Consider the following 20,375-nt stretch of genomic DNA (forward strand, 5'->3'; position numbering starts at 1 on the left):
TCAGGCTGCTAGTGTCCTGGATGCTGTCACACTGTCATGGCTTCAATGAAACAGAGCCATCGTTAATGTGATTACTAACACCGGTGCTTTACTGACTGTTGTGCTGTTTACACGAGAACTCTGCTGTGAGAAAGGTCCATTGTTTTGCAGAAAGAGGTTGGCCCAGTATCATGAAACAGCCCCCCCCCCTCTCACGTGGAGGACTGTGCCGGGTCATAAGACCTTACTTCCCCCCTCCCAACTCCCCCTGTGTAAAAGCTGTCAAGAATGTTTAAAACCTGTCTGGGACATAAAGCCAGTTAAACTAGTTAAGAAAGTAAAAAGTATTTGTCTTGTTGATGAGCTTGGAGATATATATAAATATACATAAAGAGTAAAAACTCAATATCAGTGTAATGTTTTTGATATGAGCTCTACTAGTCTAAGTCAATGGATTGTTAATGATCAGTCACAGATTACTATTAACCATCCACTTCACACAAATGAGGATGACGGCATGATTACACCTTTAATTTGAGTTATATCATGTTTAAAGGTTTCATTTGTGTTGTGTTAATGCATATACTGTAGCTGGCATTTTTGGCAAGGGTGTGATATGTTTTTTTATGGATTTTGGGTGTTCAACTTCAGGTTTTATGAGTCTATAATTGAACGTTGAGGCCAAAATACAGACATACATTATTGACCCGTAAGGACGATATTGTCCCTATTGAAACACACTGCACTTTCTATGTTCAAAATCGTTTTTGCTAATAATTGACATATCCAAGACTGTAAAAAGGAAAAAACGTAGCATATAGTATTAAAAAAACAAAACAATGGAACGTTTGTGTTAGAATTTGAAAATGAATTCATGTTCGGTAGTTATGATCAGGACTGATGTTAATTTTGAGACATTTAAAAATAATATTAAAATACATAATTTTAATAGCAGTTTAGTTGATTTTTCTCTTAGGATAGGGGGATATCTTGGGGGTTAAATTAAACTAAAGCGTTTTTCTCTGAAAAATAAATCAACAGTCACATCAGAGTTGTTCAAAAATCTTTTATCTCTCTTTGTGCGGGTCAACACACTTTAAAACAACATTAAATATAAAACAGTAAATGTCTATTGGTCCTCATATATCTCATAGTGTAAAGTACATTCAGCGGCATCTTTCAACAGCCGTTACCAGAAAAAGACACCCAGTCCAGAAACCGTTACCAATGAAGAATCCTTTTTACGGACACAAGAAAGTATCTGCCTTTCTGTTCCAAAGTTCCGGATTAGCATGGCAGAGAAAAGTATCCCTAATTCCTTGCAATGAAGTCCATGTTTGGACAGAAGAAAATGGATCAGTCGTTCTTCTCTCTTTTCTGTCTGCGGGCCTGTCGCTTGAGCTGGAGGGTCTTCAGCTCAGTCATAGTGGAAAAGGTCCTGTACACCCACACCATCTGTCAATGCACAACACAAACATTCAGGGGTCAAGTGGGGATTTTAGAACTGTATATGCTGCGTCAAATATAATGATAAACAATGAAGCTTACCACGATGATGATTGTATTCAGCAGAATAGGAATAGAGTAGACCAAAGATATGAACATGCCCTTCGAATCAAAGTACTGGAAGCTAGAGAAGGACCTGAAAGAACAATAACATATAATGAGATTCCTTAATAACCAAAAAGCATGACCTCAATACACATAATTTCTCACCCAATAGTAACAAAAATACTGCAAAAAAAAAGGCTTTACCTCCAGTTCATGGCTGCCAGCTCATTGAGATATTCAGCACTATACACCAGGCCAACTGTAAAAGACAGGTAGTCAGTCAGCATACAGTACAATAAAACACACAGACTAATAAAAGCTGTTGTTGAAAAAAATCTAAATTAGCTATACAATATTAACTGATATAGTCATCTGGTTTTGAGAAATCAAAAATATCTTATTTAGCCTTAGATGGTAACACACACATCAATAAGGAGTTGTCCTAACTCTATATTTGAATGATACAGTATGATTGTTACTGTATGTTAGTGTTAGCTGTAAGCCCTGATATATTAGTAATTGTATGGTTGCTGTTCAGTTCAGTTCAGTTCAGATGTTTGGAAAATGTTTACCCATTACCATTTAAAAATCTTATCTTTTAAAAATTAACTCATTTTTGGAAGAATGCCTTACATGCTGAATGTAAGTTTTGATTACAAAATTAACCTCATTAACATATTTAGCTAGTTTCTGCTTGCTAGCATGTAGGCTTAAGCTTGATTGAGCATGCTAATTGATGTGTTATTGTAATTAATTTAAGAAGTTTGAGTCACTTCTTTATTGCATTTTGTATATTAAATTTAGTTTTACACTTTAAACCCGAAGTTTTCAGACAGCACAAGTACCTTTCCTTATTAACTTGCTAGCTTATTTACATATAACATGGTAAAAGCAGCCGCAGACATGTTTCAATTGTATGCCCATTATTTCCCTTACATTGCGGTGGAAAGTTCACACCTTGAATGATTGTTGAATTTTGCAAAATTTTCCCAGGAAACAGTATCAAGAGGTAGCATTGTAGTTAATGTTAGATGGTTTAAAACTAAGCTATGAGTACATTTTAGTAAGTCAGTCTTGCACCATAAACGTATTTAGATGTATGGGAACAGGTAGGATTTGTTATGCACTTTTACTTTACTTATCAACAGTAAGGCTAATTGTTGTATGGTTCTGATTCACTTACCCATGAGCAGGAAGTGACATATCTGAGCTCTGTAGTACCTGCACGTCACCACGGTCAGAGACAAACACACAACATGAAACACCATCAGCCCCATCAGCCAGGGCTCCGACCACTGCACCTACACACAGTAAAACAAAGCAAACATTAGGCAGCTGTCACTTCAACTCACATACAAATGCTCCAAAATGGTATCGTTTGTTAATTAAAGGGGATCTATCAATTTGCCGGGATAGCTAACTCGTAGCTAGCTGGCACTGACTGGCATCTCGAGTCAGACAATACAATGTAACTTACAGACATGAGAAACGTCCATATCGATGTTATTCTTAACTTGCTGAACTCATCGATTGGGATAGAGCTGATATTATCTGCCTTTTGGTCCGTCATCCTCAAAAAACCCTGTTCAGACGAGGCTCATGTAAACAAGCCAAGACTACGGAAGAGAGAGCATTTCTTCTTCTTCTTGGGTGAACAACCAAAACGAGACATTACCGCCACCTAGTGGGGTGGAGCTGCTGGTATTTGATTACAATCATAACAACATATTAAATATAAGATAAACAAGAACACAAAACTATAATATTATTTCAATAAGAGTTAACAATTTATTAATTTCCCATTAATGTACAGATATGGAAGGTCCAAACAATTGGTCAATAATTCAAAAAAAGTGAAATATTTTCCTTGCTTCCGGGAATGCTAGGTACTAGCCTCCTACAGCCAACTTTCCCTTCTTTCATACTTTATTATAGGCTTCAAGTAAGAAGTCTTTAGATGTCTCACTAAAATGATTTATGATCACCTAACATCTTTTTTCATCTTTTTTTTCCTAAAGGCAATATTACGTTCTTGCTTTGTAAATGACATAGCCTACTGTGATATCTTCATTTTGTTTTATCATAATCCTCATCCTTATCATCGCCCCTCCCTACAAATGTTATCTGAACTATAATCTTCAACACATGTTTGTGTAAGCATCTCAAATGTTTTCTTCATTTGAGATGAGTAATTTCACCATTTGTTAGGGTTGGATATCTTCCCTTCTGAAGTCTCCCTTTCCTCTGATTCACTAAACTGTTTTCTGTACATTAGCTTTTATCATTTCATATTTGGTGAGGTTCTCAAAATATGTAGTTCCTTACTTCAAATGTGATGTATTGAGGCTTTATTGCTTGTTCACACTTCCTTGTCAACCACAAATAATTAAGTTTGTCTTACAGTTTATTAACATTTTATCAAACTTCAACTTACAAATATCAAGACTTGCAAAACCTTAATCAGACTCGCACACATACAGTTACTCTGAAATGTTCAGATGACAATGACTACCTTCAATAGTCTCACAAATACATTCTGATCAACTTAACATGTCTTTTCAGAAAGTGATGATCACATTCCTGTAAGGGTATCTCCCACATTATCCCTCTGCACAGCTGCCAACACCAGCTTGATGCTTGATATCAAATTAAAAAAAAGTTGAAAAAGGCAGTCAATACATGCATGAGAAATATGTAACTTAGGCACTACATAAAGCATTATATCTATACACAGAGCAATTGTTTCTGACAATTTAACTAAATACACTATCATGTGCACATTTTGCAAAGCTTAGTGTGCCATATTATGACCAACAGTAGGACATTAGGATTGTTAACACCAACATGTCACACATGTACAGGTGTAAATAAAGAAATACATGACAGTTGATTAGTGCACTGAGTCTTATTAAAACACCTGTTTTTTTCCAATGTGGTAAAAAAAAGGTCTGTCTTACAAAAGTGTTTTTTTCAGTTCCTACAGCAAACAAGCTTATTGTAATTAAAATGTTTAGTAACAAAATACATTCTCATACACAAATATTATACACATATGAAAAGTCTTGTGTCCGTTGGTTCACTGGTATGTACAGCTAGAAAAAGGAGGAGGTATCACTAGCTCAGGGCTTGTTCCTGCCGTGGTGGAAATCAGGGACAAAAGTAGCAGCCACTGTGATCGGAGTAGAGTAGCCCAGGGCAAAATTGTACAGACCGAGCATTAGACACTTCCAGGTGGAGCGCAGAGCCTTGCCAACATTCTGAAAGACAAACATACAGCCAACGATTAATCATTATTCTGTAGATTTAAAGTAACCTGTGCCTTCATTCAAATGAGGGTTCAAAGATAAATAAAACTACACAACCATGTCAGAATTATTTCAATGACGTAATTGTTTAGATTATTATTCCGTCTTTTGTATTAAAATAGGACTCATACTTAATTTCCAAACACTTGTCATACAATGACAAATATACTTATTTGTAATGATACTTTGTGTTACAAAGCCCTATCAGTGGTTTTGACAGAATTTGGGAATAAAAAGACCTGTAATCAGTCAGAAGCTGGAGAACACATGTGGTGTGGTCAGAACAATAGCGACATGAGGAGAGCTGCAGTCTGTATTTAACCCTGAAATGTAAACAAAAAGCCCTGTGAACACTATTGTCTCCTGAGCTCTGATCAGGAAAAGGCCGACCGGATACAGGAAGTCAGCTGTTTTAGTAAACTAAAGTACAAATAATTGTACTTCCTTCCTCCTTGGCTGAACTTATTATCAAAACTGGTACACATAAAGCAATCCAAACTGTAACCTGTATATTAAATGTGATTTTAGTGTAAAAGCAGTTACTATCTTGACTTAAATTCAGATGAATATTCAGTTACTGTAGATCAGATCAATCTTCAAATAAGACATGCATTGTATTACTTAATGTTCCCTAAACATAGACAACATGTTACATAGTACTTGAACTTAAAGTATATTGTACTTTTGTATTGTAGTGTCAATGTGACAGTACCCTCTAGTTAAAGATTTTTGATCTTTTATACATATATTATATTTTGTTTATTTAAACAAAAAACATATATATTTTTTTAATTCCAATTAATCTGTTCAATCATTTGGATTGAGGCTGATTTTGCCCAATAGTGTTCACATTTGCCTTGGATAAACATGTTGTAGTTTTAACAAATCCACAATTTAGAGGTACTAGATTTATTTTTAAAGTATCGCAATAATCAGACAAAAGATAAAAAATAGGTTAACTGCAACTTTCTATCGGATCAAGATTTTCATTACGCTTTGCCAAATCTTTCCAACAAAGCAGAACAAGACACACACACCCATCAGCAGGCGGTTGCAGTTCATCTTCATGAGAAGATCAGATATCCGGAACACAGTCAACTTAAATGTGTAATTTGCCTTTAGTACCAACAGTTTTCAGTACATTAACAGAACACCAACCTTCCTGACTTTTTTGTACTTTTCTTTCTTCCTTTTCTTCTTCTCTTCTTTTGCCTCGTCTTGCTCCTCATCTACCAGCAGCTCGTACGTCTCTGGCAGAAATGCAAAATGAACTCCTCGATGGCTCTTCTCATTTTGTCTGTTGTCGCCCACTGTTCGGCTGTCGTTGTGTCCAGAGTGATCCGGGCTCTCCTGGTGATCCATATGTCGCTGATATTTTGCTGCTTGAACATTGAGAGTGTCTCCTGAGGCTGAATTTCTATCAAACAACCTCAATGGAACAGATATGGCCTTCATGTTGTCCGCTTATCGCAGTGCTCAGGGATGTCATAAAAAGTACCACTTGCCTCAGGAGGTCAGATATGTTGTCAGCAGATGTTATGTGCATGAGTGGAAGTGCATTCCAATGGACCGCCTTGTGTGGAGGATTTGGCACAGAGCTCTTAAAGGTGCAAAGCATTCCTCCTCAAAAGACTGACCCCAAAAGCGTTTCATGTTTTAAAGCAGATTCAAATCACACTGACTTTTATCCAGAGAATGGGCTGAAGAGGACAGCAGGATTATGTGTGTACTGTGAGATGAACTTGAATTATGACTTCTACTTAGCGAGACAAGTACAGAAATGGTCCTGACATATGCATAAAAAACACCAACACTGTATTTTTCCTAACTTGTTTGCTTTCATTTAGATAACACAACATTAGCTTAGAAATGTGCCAGTTATAACAAAATGTCCCATCCTTCCCCCTCTATACAACAGAACTTAAAACATTATATACCCGGTTCAGTGTTACAAAACATTTAACATTGCTTAGTATACAGAACTACTACTCATTAGCTTAGAGATGTGCCAGTTATAATAACAAATATTTTGGCAAGGTATAAACAAACTTCCCATCCTTCCCCCTCAATACAACAGAACTTACAACATAATGTAACCGGTTCAGTGTTACAAAACATTTAACATTGCTAGGTATACAGAACTACTACTCGTCGTCTTGACTGCTTTGTTCATTTATGCCACGATCTGGGTCTTTGAGACGGAGGATGCGGATATTTTTGCTCTGTGGAAGAGAGCTGAAACAAAAAAAACAAACATGACAATGTGACCGTGACTTGGAGATAAAGTGTCTGGTGCTCTTTCCCAGAGAAACTAGGCAGCATACTGAAATCACATGACCTTTACTCCTGAACGGATTTACTCAATCAAAGCTCATTTATTAAGAATATATAAACAGTAACCAAGTCAATAAATCACATTTGGGTGGTCCTACTGCTTTGATATACAAATATATAAACATGTAATCAGTGAATACCTCATGCTCTGTGGTGTGAGGAAGATGAACTGTCTGTAGCGCTGACCGGAAGCCACCTTTAGCATCATGTCCATTGAGATCCTCCTGTTCACCATGTCCTAAAGAAAACCAAGACTCTTATCTTTTGATAAATAAGGCTATAGAGACCATTTCATGTAATGCCAAGACCTTGCATAGGAACTTTCTCCAAACTCCTTCCTAAAATAGTCATTCCATGCTATTATTTTTTAAGATGCCATTTAGACACGGTGCAACCTTATCTAGAGAAACTTGCAATATCAACAAAATAGGTTTCGTATTACCATGAAAACATCAAACTCGTCAAGACAGCGGAAAGGCGCCTCTGTGATGGCCCAAAGGGAGAGCACAAAGCACACGGTGGAGAAGGAGCGCTCGCCTCCGGACAGAGAGCGCATGTCACTCAACTCCACACTGCTTCCCTGGCCTGGCTGCACCTACCGAGGAAAGAAGCCAAACAAAAACATTTGACCTAAGCCAAACTTTTTTTCACCGAGGGCCACATACAGAAAAATAATTCGAAGGGCTGGGCCACTCACTAGAGGTGAGGTTTATTGCCTCATAAGTGAAGTGATAAGTTAGCTAAATCAATCAAATGTAAGAAGATCGTGCTTGATACAACAGCCTACATCACAGCTTTCCATAGGGTTTCATTTATTTTGTTAGCAGCTCATTCCTTAAAACAGGAGCCTCAGATTGCTGATCATAAGAGGAAATAGGAAGGGTATATTTCAAGGTTGTTATGTAAATAAGTTATTGGGTTTTTTTTTTTTTTTTTTTTTATCAACTTAGATCATATTTTCAACTTTAATTGACTGAAAGTGGGCTTATTAACACATGAACACTACTGTGTAATATATGTTTACAGATATATTTAGGAAGTACAAGACACGCTCAAGTTTCATTTGTGGGCCATATTCCATTATACTTTTGAATTGGCTGAGGGCCGATTCAAAATGGCCTGCGGGCCGCATTTGGCCCCCGGGCCGTATTTTGGACACCCCATTTGACATCACATGGTTTAAAAACTGTAGCAGTAATGTCCCATGTTTTTGACAATCAAATAAAAAGATCAATGTGGTCTCATTTAGACTTTAGCCATGCTGCTATATTGTTTAGTTGCTCTAATGTGAACCGAGTGATGAACTTACTGAGATGGAGAGGGTTTCACTCTTGTGATTAAAGGTCATACTTCCAGTGTAGCCTCTCTGGGCCAGTGTGCTGTTAAAGTAATATTTACAACGGGCCGAGAGGAACCTAGAGGACGCAGAGGAAAAACTTGAGCAAATGGACAAAGAAGGAAAGATGGCAGCATGATAATAAATCTAGGAACCAAGAAACAGTGAGGGTGAAGAGAAACATGAAATAAATGTATACGCTTTTAAGTTAAGCGTAACATTCTTTTTCCTGGACACGATTTGTTTCCAACTGACCTCCTGAGCTCAGAGTACACCTGGAGTCTCTGTTTCATGACACTATCGAGACATTTGATGAAGCCGTTTAGGTTTTTCATTTGCAGTGCCATGTTCTTGTAGTTCTGCAGAGCCTCATGATACTGCCTAGTGATTGGAGAGAAAGACAAGCGGAAGAAATCAACAGAGATTGAATTGATTTGATTTAATGCAAGACAAGACAACAGCCAGTCGTGTTAAAGTAATAAAGTGGCATGACACTACATCATTGCATTTGAATGATCAGAGTGTTCTTCACATACCTCACTACCTCGTCACGGTTCCCCTGCTGCTCCTGCTGGGTGCTGATCTTCACTTTGAGACGGCTGATCTCGTTGTCCAGACTCTTGGCTGTCCTTCGTACCTCCACTCGCTCCGCAGAGATTTTGGTGGCTTTGGCCACAGATGTCTGAAATCACAGGGTGAACAACAAAATATTGTTCTGAGATTCAATGCAGAAGATACTAGAAGGAACAAAATCTATAAGATTCAGAAATGCATAGCTATTCAACATTGCATTAAAAAACAAAGTGTAAAACAGATGAACCCGTCAGAATTTAAATTAAAAAGTATTTTGATTTTGTCTGAGAATTGCAAATGCTTTCCACAGTTTTGATAAGCCAAGTGTGCTTAAGATGGAGACATATTTATCTGATCTAATTCCTGGACCCACTCTATAATGTCTACTGAAAACCGACAAAAAAAACCATTACATTTTGTTAAAAATCGTATTTAAATGTCTGCCTCTGTCTCAAGTTGCTCTTTGTGTCTCAGTCTAGTGTACCTGTAGTTCCTGCTCCTTGCTCTCTAGGTTGCCTTCGAGCGCCTGTATGCTGCGGAGATGTACAGTGCGTTTCTCGTCGTAGTGTTTCTTGTGATGCTTGCACTTGCCCACGTCCTGATCGGTCTTACTCAGCTCCTCCTGTAAAAGGGACCAAGGGAAGAGCACAGAAAGAAGAACGCATGAGATTCACCCAGTACACAAGGATGGTGTTACGATAAAACCTCATTTGAATTGAGTAATAATACAAGGACACTTTTGACTTAATACACACGTTTCACAAGTTTGACATGATTTGGGCATTCCACAAGTTAAGGTTGAAGGATTCCGATCACTTGTTTATCTTTGTCACCCGATCTTGGTCTTAAGTATTACCTTGACATGCTCGGCATCCTCTGCGGCCGTGAAGATCTGCTCTTTGTGCTGCTTGTACTCCTGCTCTGCCTTCTCATAGGCCGCCTTGCAATCAGCCATCTGAGCCTGTGCCTCGTCGTACTCTGCACGCTTTGACGAGATCTTAGATACGATCTCTTGAAGCTCTTCTTCCTGTGAAAGTGTGCCAAAAGTGATGACCGAATTATGACTTGAATACCCATTCTCAGTCATAATTCCATATGGTCTTTGCTTTGTTTATCAACTGAGATGGAGTACGACGTAAGCTAATCGGATTATTGTACTGCATTGTGTCTGTACAAACCAGGGGATTGAGGTCCTCTGACTGAGGCTCTTCCACATTCTGTAGCTCCGACAGCTCCAGCTGGATCTTTGCAGCCTTGTTCTGAAGAAAATACAGAGATTCATTCAAACATTGGGAATGCTACTGATTTGATTTAGAAGTGTTTTTATTATTTATATACACACGCACAAATACTTACTTTGATAGTCCTCTCCTCCACTTGAGCCCTTCTCAGCAGCCCATCGTTCTGTTTGACGTCGTCATCCAACTTCCTCATCTGCTGCTGGAAACGTGTTGCCTGAGCTTTCTGGTTCTCCAACTCCTTCTGCAAGTGCCTGAGAGAGAAGAGAGGATCCAAGAGACAAAGAAGGTGTTAAGGCAGAAGTTAAACACAACTACTCACAGTGTGTATATCACAATAGTTGTAGATAAAGAAATCCATCATCTACTCTGGCTTTCTAAATACAACAAGCCCCATGGGACCAAATATATCTACAGCTGGACTCATCAGGTACATTCTGTCTCACTACACACACACACCTGATCTCCTCCTCTACATCTCCAGAGAGGTAGTTGGCTCTGGTCTGCTCAGCAGAGTAACTGCGGTTATTGAAGACCTGATCTCCGTCCTTTGAAAAGGCCTGGGAACAGTTCCGAGGAGGGGCTCCGCCCTGCATCACTCGCCGAGCGTCTGTTTGATTCTACACAACCACACACACACACACACACAATTAAAAACAAAACTCATGTCAACTTACCAGGGCTCGACATTAACGACTGCCCGAGGCAATCTAGTATTTAGCTCGGGCAATGAAGCCTCACCTGCTGGTTGCCCGATCGGGCAACCAGCAGGTCGATGAAAAAGTTGCCAAAAGTCGGTAAACCAGTCTTTCTTCATGGACGTCGCCATTTTGTGTGCTTCGCGGATGCGCTCGGCTCCTCTCGACTGCTGCTCGGGTCTGCTCGGTCAGCTTCCGGATGAGGAGGCATTCGTTCGACCAACTTCGCGATGTTCGGGCTGGCCCGGTCAATACGATTTCTATACAATGAATACTACCCGGACAATGAATCGAATGCAACCACATTTTCGCATTTTTCAGGGCAATCTCTATTGGGCTCAGGGCCATCTGTAAATTAGCTTAGATGGCCCACAGGGCCATCTCCCAAAATCCTTAATGTCATGCACTGCTTACCATGTATACTGAACAATAAAATGTTGTTCATTAGGTGTCTTACAATATCAGCCAGAAATGCTGCATATGTACTCGGGTTATAGGGGTAATGATCTAGGATCAACTACTAAGCACACACGTCTTAAATAGCTTAAAATAACATCATAAAGAAACATTATCAAAACGTTCTTTGTAGATCGTTCATATCAGCATCAAGTACATGGCTAAATACTGAAGAATCTTAGGTTATTGGGACTTTCTAATGGTTCCACTGGGAATTTGGTCACCTTAATGAGCAGGATGCTCTCTATGCCCCGTTGATCAATCAGACAGTTGGCAACGACTGGGTCCTCAATTTCTAGAGAGTGAAGCACGGACGGGTACTCGGGGTGATTCACGGCCCTGACACAAAGACAAAACAAACCACTGTTGATTAAAAGTGATACTTCATGTTAATTAACACACATCCAATCAGTTTCTCTTTGCGTTTAATAATGTCATTCTATTTCCGCAAACATTGCTAGATACAGTGCACTGCCTTCCTGTCTGTCGCTCTGGTGTAGACCTGTTGTGTTTGTTAGGAATATGTGTATTACAGGAGAACATTGTGACTACCTTTACTTCAAGCTGACTAACACTCTATTCTCTGGGTAGGAGGATCCTCATTGTATTGTTTTCTTGGCGTTTAATGTATGTTTTTGTACATAACCTCACCTTGATCTTGTGTCATGGACACGTGGGAGGAAATGGCTGGTGATGATGGCAGGTCTACGGGCATTTGGGCAAACTCTGGACATGAGGCCTTGCAGCACCTTCTCGTCGTCGTGGTTATCACATGTGAAGGCCTGCAGCTGGCCTTTCAGACACACTTCCACAGCCAGAGCCAAATCCGGGTCTTTCAGGCGGATAAGGTGACCTGGAGAAGGACATTTGAAAAGAGAAGCAAAGTCAGAATGGTCCACCTGGTGGGTATATGTAACCATAGATCTATGATGCCATAGATCTATGATGCCATAGATCTCGGCCTCCGTTACGTATTATATAGCGTTCTTATTGGCGAAGTGTATTGATTTGTTCCGTGCCCTGGAAAGTGTTGCGATCTGTCTGTGGTTTAGTTTGTCTGTCTCTGTTTGCTGGTTTTATTCTGAAAAGTGTTCCCCTTCCCCCATGTCTGTTGCTGCTGATTGTGTGCACCTGGTGCCCTGTGTTGTGTTGTCTCCTCCCCCCTCACCTGTGTCTTGTTGATTGATTAGTCTGTGGGTATTTAGGCTCTGGGTGTTTCTCAATCGCGAGTAAAGCTGCTTCAGAGCCACTATTTCAAGCATACTACGTCATCGAGTGCCGCCGAAGTACTGTTCCAATCTCCAGCATACTTGGAAATCTACCGAGCCCGGCGTACTCCGTTTGGAGAAATATCGAGGCTGCACACGAGTAGACTCCGCGGTCTTAAAATCCCCACAATGCTTTGCGCACGGACCAATTTCCCCAAATCTGTGGCGGAAGATGTAAGGCGGGGCCTCTCATATGACGCACACCTGCACACTTGCTAGCCTGTTCCACTCTTTGTTTTCCAAATGTCAGGAAGTATTCTTGCCTCGCTTCTGAAGCAAGATGCTCGGCAGACATGTGCTACCAAGCAAGCGTACTCGCGATTGAGAAACACCCTCTGTTTCCTGTTTGTGGGGGATGTGAGGTCCTTGTTGCTGGTGACTGTGTTCAGGGGAGACAGTCATATTGAGGCTGTGTATCCATAATAAAAGAGGAATAAATGCCCACACCGGGTTATATTTGAACTCTTTGCCTCCTTACTTGCTCGGGCCGCTCAACTTCACAGTATATGACTGAGAAATGAAACAGTCCTGGAACATTTATGCCCATTAACAACTGGGACCAAAGTCTTACCCAGAGGTCCTCTGGGTTTTTGCCTGAGCTGTCCATTTCTGCCAGCCTCATCGATGGCGGTCAAGAGTGCGGGCATGTGCTCTCCAAAACGCCGCAGGCGATTGGAGCGACTGCTCTCCATGTTCTGCAGGTTCCTTCTGTTGGCGTCAATGGACCTCTGAAACACATCTTGCTCTCTCCTGGAGACAAAAGGAGACCATTATGTTAGGCTGTTACCACTTCACAAATGTTACTCCAGGGCCAGAGGGAGCTAACATTTTTATTATCATTATTTATCAGAAGCATTGACAGAACCGAAGGGCTAATGGATGGATTCACATAATAGTATGATTTGCAAAATATATCCTATTCCAAAATGTATATATATTTACTCCAGCTTTAAAATAAACTGACAGACACAGTGCCAGGGGCTTATTTAGCTACCACTGGAACCAACACAACTGTACTGACATCATGTAGTGTTTGTTCCCCTACTTCATTTTCCCTTGCTCCTCTGTGGCGCGGCTGCATGCCTGCCGATACTGGTCGATCTGCTGTTCGAGAGTGGAGGTCTGGTGGCTCATGTTTTCCAGCTCGGCCTGAAGCTGCTCCACACGCTCCGTTCTGGCCTGGCTCTCTGCTCCTGATGTCTGAGTAATGCTGGAGGGATAAGAAGGAGGAAAAAAAGATGGCCATGATATTTTAAGGAGCAAATAAAAACCCATGTTTTGACTTGAACGCAGCACAGAAGATCCTTTTACAAGATGAGGTCGTACCTCAGCTTGAGATCCTTTATTCTTGAGGACAGCTGAACTTTGTCCTTTTCCAGGTCCCTTAAGTGAGCCCTGCATCTGTGAACAGTGACCTAGCACAATCACAGAATCCAGAAGTAGAAACACTGGTCAGTTTACAAGTCACGATGATAATACTCAACTTTTGATGGTGGGAGACATCTTCACAATGTTTTAAGTTGAGTCCATCTGGACCACATTACACAAATGAAACATGTCAGTAACTGGAATTGTGAGCTGTTGATTAAAATGTCGGGCTTTGCCATAGTACTTTAACGATAAACCGTTCCCCTACTTTCTTGTTCACAACTACCTTATTTGCCGGGGAATGACCATTGCTGCTATGGATATATATTTCAGCACTGTTTAACCACTTTAAATCACTTCCAGTACTGGTATGAAAGTGAATGTACCAATTGTCAGTACAGTCTTTTGTCTGAACTCTTACCTCCCTAGAGTTGAGCACGGCATTTTTTTCCCGGGCCTCAGACTTGAGCTGAGCAGATTCGGGCTGGAGCTCCTGGACTTGTTGTGTGATTCCCTCCAACCTTTCCTCGATCTGTCTGTATTTCCCCTCAGCCTCTTCGACCTTATTCTGCATCATGACATAAAAACAGATCAGAGAAGTAGGGCGGTTAAAAAGTGAGAGGACAGAAGATTGCTATGCATGGACAAGTACAAAGTTGCGGTGTTCATGTTTAAACAGAAGCTTTTTAATTGAAATCACTCAACTAATTCTGCGGTGAATACAGAAATATCCTACCTTCCATTCTTCCACCTTCGCATCGTATTTCTCCGTAGAATGTCTGTCTGATTGCAGCTTCTCCTTCAATGGCTTCAACTCGTTCTCCATATCGTGCACCTGCAAAATGAAGTCACTCCAAAATATTAGCTAGATGAATTACCCTTTAAAAAAAATGATTGCTTTTATCCCAGAGTCCTGGGAAACTGAATAAAGGGGGTTGGGAATTCAAAACTGGGAGAAATGATCTCACCAAAACCCAAGCCATTTGTTTCTGCAACTCCTCTAGTTTGGTCTCCATTTCATCCAATGATGACAGGTTCTTGAAACGGTCCTCTTTCTCCAGGTACTTCTGCTTCAAGTCTTTCATGTACTGTAACAGTCATGTAACAATATAAATGGTAATATATATATATTGCTGGTAAAATAGAGTAGTAGACCAACCAAACAAAGTTGTACAAATTATTAACAGTATAGGACTGCATCAATATAGTCAACTCCTCTCACATGGTCCTTTGAGACATTGTGAATTATTGGTTATAGCTGCATATTATACGAGTTAATCAAACTTTTCCTTACTTGACCATGTTGCTCAATTTTTTCTTCTGTGATATGCTTGGTGGTTTTGATGTGCACAAAGTCCTCTTTCATCTGGTCCAATTGGGTAGATTTCATGAAAAACTGAAAGAGGAATGAAATAAAAGTGGAGAAATCAAGATCACAAAAACGATAAAACATTGTCATTTAAAAATGAAAAATCGTATTTATTACCTTATACTTGTCCCCTTCCCCTTTGGAATGTAGGAAGTGTTTGCTCATCTCTTGAGTGAGAACAGAGACAGGGTTGTTGACCTTTTGAAAGACCCAGTAACATGATTATCGTACAGGATTTGCATTTTGTTGAAGTTCAACAACATTGCATTGTGAAAGATTTGCATAGCTCCTACCTGTATGTTGAAATTGTCCAGGATAGACAGCAACTCTTCCTTTTTGGTTGAGACAATTTGACCTGTAAGAGGAAAAATAATCTTTATGAATACCTTATATTATAAGGTATTCATTATAAGGCTTATAATATAAACTGAAGCTGCTTATGGTAGTATTTTACTTGATAATATTGAAACACGTTTTCCTGTTTTTGCACCTTGTTCCTAAATATGTTGTTTTGCAGATCAATGTACAGTAGCAGCAGTCTCTTCAAAAAAAAAAATACAATTTTTTTTTAGAATGAGTAATCTTTACCAGATTTGCTCCTCAGTTTATAGCTTCTCAACCCCTCGCGTGTTATTCGCAGGTCTACTGTGATAGCTGAGCCGTACACCTCAGATTTGAAGGCGTCCCTTCCTTTGTTTCGCAGGGTGATCGAAACATCAGCCGAACTGAGGAAAGATAGTAACGGACATTACACCTACGTGAATCAAGTGATGCAACTTTTAATTAAGGGTACTTTTGCATGCGACGTTATGAAAAATGTCATATGTATGACATGAGTAGTAGACAAAAGACATTTGATGTGGTATGATGTGTGGTGCTATAGAGCAAATTCATGGAATATTTTGTTTATACTAGAATTTCTGGACGTTGGGGGATGCAGGTGAGAAGAGTCACTTGCGTTCATAGTAGACACTGTAAATGATTTGTACCTTTCTCCTTCCTTTACAAATCCTTTGAGGGACAATCCTCTGTTGGTGGCATGTGCATTACCGCCTAGGGTAACTATGAGAGCTGTCAGAACGGCACTCTTTCCACCTGTCACACAAGCAGTAAAAAATGTTTTAGACACTTTCAAAAAACAAGAACATAAGTAAGGGATAATGTGCAGCGACGCGGTCATTATGGGGAAAAGAACACCGACAGGCTGATCAGGAGCCCGACGCGAAGCGGAGGGATCTAGATCGGCATGAAGGTGTTATTTTCCCCATAATGACCAAGTTCTCAACAAAGTAACGATATGACTCCCAATATTAATTGAAATGCTTTTATGGATTTAGAAAATGATTTTATTGATTTAAAAAAAATAGTTGTATGTATTGATTTAAATTGACATGCATCCGCTAAGAAAAATAGTCCATTGTTACCGTTTGAACTAACGTAGCAATGGCAGGAACTGTTTCGATAGCGTTTTGATTACAGATTTGAAAACATCGTTGCTTGCTTTAAAAGTAGCACAATTCATTATGTCAAACCTTGGAAATTATCTAGATATCCCTGCCCTAAAGCCAAAGTAACTGGCAACTGAATATGTGTCACCGTTTGATGTCTATGTCTGGACCGCTGCGTAAAAAGGAGGGTTTCTGCCCAGTTACTTCTCCGCTGTTTTCTTGTCGCTCTTGTCTTGTCAGTTGCAAGCTGCATGCAGTTTGCTTTTCGGCCAAACTGTATACAGTTCAATCGAACGGACTTGTTTGTGCAGATGTGAGCGTCCTTAACAACGGTCAATAAGTCCTTGACAGCGGTCTGTCTGTTCTGGATTAACAACGTGTCACATGTTCTGAATTGACCAATCAGAATCGAGTATTCAACTAAGCCATGTAATAATGGAAGACAAGACACAAGAGAACAGAGTGTGTTGCTTGAGTTGAAGTTGAATACATGATTTAGGTTCAAGCCATTACAAAGATTTAGGGCAAAGTAGATCATTCATTATATGCACTTGCACATCATAGGTTTACAGAAATACGTCTGATTTTCATGAATACAAGAGAGCAGACAATGTTAAACATATCATATTATTATTGTACAGAAAGACAAACTACATCCACCACAAACGATTATAGTAAACTGTTTAATATCGATTAGTGTGGAGATGATGCAACTCAATTCACTTGCTCATCTTTCATAATCTTGCTGTGTCTGGTATGATTGTGAACTACATAAACAAATGTAAAGTATTCCAACTAAATTATAGATGAGTCAAGATAGTCAGCACTTCTTGGCAACTAATAAACAGTTCACAACAATGAGTATGTAACTTGTATTTCACTTACTTCCATTGTTGCCAACAACAAAGTTCACATTTGAACCAAAAGTGAATGGGCCGAGGTGAGAGTGGCACATGAAGTTCTTCAGTGTGATGCTCTCCACAATCCCTGCATCACTTGCCACCTCTCTCACACCCTGCACCTAAACACAGGGGAGCTGGGCATGTCACTTCCCACTAATACATCTCATACATAGTCATATATCTACTCTGTAAGTTCCTTCTCGATTTCTAAACTTATCAGGATATCATTTAAGACAAACCAGAAAAATATATTATGTCATGTCAGTCACTGTGGATATAAACCTGATTGGATTAACATATTGTAAAGCTTGACAGTGACGGTACAAACCTGTCTATTCTGTGGATGATCTTCCGGGTCACTGTCACGCTCATCTTCCACGTCTTTCTCCTCCGCAGTGACCCGCTTTGGAGGCCCCCCAATTGCTGAGCTGCTTTTCCTCTTGGGCATCTTGGACAGCTAGTTTACATCCGGGGAGAAACTGAAACTGAAACTGAAAGCAAGCAAACAATATACTTTACTAGCATAGTCGAGCTAATGCCTGAACTTGAACAGCAACTCTTCTGCTACTAAAACGCTGTGGTTAGCTTGTGTAGAAGAATGCATTTCGCAAACCTTCAGTAATAATTGATGTGGTTTAACAAGTTAAACGACAACAGTGACAGCACGTTAGTAACGTTGTTTAGTTACATCAAATTAGCAACGTTACAAAGCTAGCTTAGCTGGCTAACTCAGGTTACTTGTTAAACATTACAACCATTAAGCCAGACAGCAGCTGGGAATGTTGTGGTTGTTATAGTGAATTAGAACGGCTGGTAACGGTGCATGCTTACCTAGTTTGCTGCTGCTGCTGCAGCCGCACAAACAATTCCGACACAACTTGGAGAACACCACTCTTGTCGAATTCGCGCCTTCTATATCCGGTAAAGTATCGCGTTGAAAAACGAGATCACATGCACGGGATGACGTATTTCCATTTCCGGTTCATTGAGTGTGCGCTTGTAAACATTTTTTTCAGCCATGGAACAACACATTCGGCTGGAGTGATGATTTTATTTAACAGGTTACCTGGAAATATAATTGACCACAGGAGTGATACAAACGGTCATTGGCTAATGGTTGTGACTGATGTTAATGGGTCTAATTACATATTGGTGTGTGTTTATGGGTATAACAGAAAGATTCAAAACAATAATTTTCTTTCAATCTTGTGCCAAAGATTAGAGGAATGGAAAGTACTTTATATGACTGATAAGATTATAATCGGAGGGGATTTCAATGTAGTTCCTGATGAGTGGTTAGATCGTCTTCCTTTAAGGGGACAATGTCATAATTTTAATGATTCTATTATTGACTTGGCCTCTAAACTTAATTTAACTGATGTTTGGAGAATAAATAATCCCTCAAAGTCACAATATACCTGGTTTAACTCTTCTAACAATGGTCAGTGTTCTAGGCTCGATTATTGGTTAATCTCTACTAGTTTAACTAATAATGTCTCAAAGTGTGACATTTCAGCATCACCTCTGACTGATCACTGTGTCATCTCTTTGTCCTTTTTACTATGCAACTTCAGTCCCAATCTTAAACCTATATGGAAATTCAATAATAGTCTTTTGGAGAATGCAGATTTTTGTAGAGAGATCAAACAACTGATAAAAGAAACTCTGGCTTTGGATATGTCATCTCTCAGTAAATGGGAATGGTTTAAATTTAGTGTGAGACAGATTGCGATAAAATCCTGTAAATACTCTTCTAGATTAAAGAAACAAAAACAACAAGAGATGACAAGGGAAATTAATAATTTATGCCTTAAAGCTGAGTTATCATTGGATGAGCAAATTAAACTGAACAATTTACAAACTCAATTAGACAACATGTATTTGGAAAAATCAAAGGGAGCTTTTATTCGTTCGAGAGCCCGATGGATTGAGCAAGGAGAGAAAAACACTTCTTATTTCTTCAATCTTGAAAAGCAAAGACAAGTGAAAAAGAAAATCCAAAAACGGATTATTAATGATGTCACTATTGAAAATCAAGACCAGATAAATGAAGAAATTAGACTTTTTTATAGCAATTTATATAACTCAAAGTTTTCTAAAGAAAATTGTGATAACTTTTTTAATAAAATTACAGAATTCAAAAAGACAATAGATGATTCTTTTAAACAGTATATGGACGATGGACTAAAAATTGAAGAATTAGATAGTGCATTACTGCAAATGTCTGGTGGCAAATCACCAGGGCTGGATGGTTTAACCATAGAGTTTTATAAATGTTTTTGGTCAGATGTGCGAGAAATGCTTTATAAAGGCGTTCACAGATTGCATTTCAGCAGGAAACCTTTCGCCAACCATGAAACATGGCCTTATTACCTTAATTCCAAAACCAAATAAAAATAATCTTTTGTTGGATAATTGGAGACCAATTACCCTGTTATGTAATGATTACAAACTTTTAGCACATGTTTATGCTAACAGGTTAAACTCGGGTCTGAATCAACTAATAGATGAATGTCAATCAGCCTTTATAAAGGGCAGAAGTATTCATAA

General features: G+C 39.4%; 3 protein-coding genes across 3 annotated transcripts; all 3 read right to left on the reverse strand.

Annotated features, from left to right (window-relative positions):
* Positions 1-1,030: 1,030 nt before the first annotated feature.
* Positions 1,031-3,179, reverse strand: tmem18 (transmembrane protein 18). Its single transcript, XM_034143133.1, has 5 exons — positions 3,008-3,179; positions 2,714-2,831; positions 1,735-1,789; positions 1,528-1,621; positions 1,031-1,434 (listed from the first exon to the last, which is right to left on the reverse strand). Exons 1-5 carry the CDS (start codon positions 3,098-3,100, stop codon positions 1,336-1,338), a joined length of 459 nt encoding a protein of 152 aa, XP_033999024.1. The 5' UTR covers positions 3,101-3,179; the 3' UTR covers positions 1,031-1,335.
* Positions 3,180-3,916: 737 nt separating this feature from the next.
* On the reverse strand, positions 3,917-6,355 carry LOC117493066 (uncharacterized protein C1orf115-like). The gene is made up of 2 exons (XM_034143455.1): positions 5,994-6,355; positions 3,917-4,787 (listed from the first exon to the last, which is right to left on the reverse strand). The coding sequence occupies exons 1-2, from the start codon at positions 6,288-6,290 to the stop codon at positions 4,650-4,652; spliced, it is 435 nt and encodes a 144-aa protein (XP_033999346.1). The 5' UTR covers positions 6,291-6,355; the 3' UTR covers positions 3,917-4,649.
* Positions 6,356-6,633: 278 nt separating this feature from the next.
* On the reverse strand, positions 6,634-18,743 carry si:dkey-119f1.1 (uncharacterized protein LOC557127 homolog). Its single transcript, XM_034143454.1, has 27 exons — positions 18,657-18,743; positions 18,154-18,316; positions 17,809-17,944; positions 16,465-16,570; positions 16,064-16,200; positions 15,769-15,830; positions 15,593-15,673; positions 15,401-15,502; positions 15,075-15,194; positions 14,843-14,941; positions 14,528-14,674; positions 14,065-14,153; positions 13,784-13,948; positions 13,310-13,488; positions 12,122-12,323; positions 11,695-11,809; positions 10,776-10,936; positions 10,435-10,570; positions 10,257-10,337; positions 9,935-10,105; positions 9,563-9,700; positions 9,042-9,187; positions 8,761-8,886; positions 8,479-8,584; positions 7,612-7,764; positions 7,310-7,407; positions 6,634-7,070 (listed from the first exon to the last, which is right to left on the reverse strand). Exons 2-27 carry the CDS (start codon positions 18,271-18,273, stop codon positions 6,980-6,982), a joined length of 3,267 nt encoding a protein of 1,088 aa, XP_033999345.1. The 5' UTR covers positions 18,274-18,316; positions 18,657-18,743; the 3' UTR covers positions 6,634-6,979.
* Between the last annotated feature and the right edge of the window lie 1,632 nt (positions 18,744-20,375).

This window comes from Trematomus bernacchii, unplaced genomic scaffold (genome assembly GCF_902827165.1).
Source record: "Trematomus bernacchii unplaced genomic scaffold, fTreBer1.1, whole genome shotgun sequence".
Taxonomy (NCBI): domain Eukaryota; kingdom Metazoa; phylum Chordata; class Actinopteri; order Perciformes; family Nototheniidae; genus Trematomus; species Trematomus bernacchii.

Coding starts and splice junctions, on each gene's coding strand:
- tmem18 (XM_034143133.1), bottom strand. CDS start 3,100: ATGACGGACCAAAAGGCAGATAATATCAGCTCTATCCCAATCGATGAG. Junction 1,790..2,713: donor ATGTCACTTCCTGCTCATGG/GTAAGTGAATCA, acceptor TGTCTTTTACAG/TTGGCCTGGTGTATAGTGCT. Junction 1,622..1,734: donor CTGGCAGCCATGAACTGGAG/GTAAAGCCTTTT, acceptor TTGTTCTTTCAG/GTCCTTCTCTAGCTTCCAGT.
- LOC117493066 (XM_034143455.1), bottom strand. CDS start 6,290: ATGAAGGCCATATCTGTTCCATTGAGGTTGTTTGATAGAAATTCAGCC. Junction 4,788..5,993: donor AGTACAAAAAAGTCAGGAAG/GTTGGTGTTCTG, acceptor TTTGTCTTTCAG/AATGTTGGCAAGGCTCTGCG.
- si:dkey-119f1.1 (XM_034143454.1), bottom strand. CDS start 18,273: ATGCCCAAGAGGAAAAGCAGCTCAGCAATTGGGGGGCCTCCAAAGCGG. Junction 14,675..14,842: donor CGAAGGTGGAAGAATGGAAG/GTAGGATATTTC, acceptor GTCATGATGCAG/AATAAGGTCGAAGAGGCTGA. Junction 10,937..11,694: donor AGAGCATCCTGCTCATTAAG/GTGACCAAATTC, acceptor GTGGTTGTGTAG/AATCAAACAGACGCTCGGCG.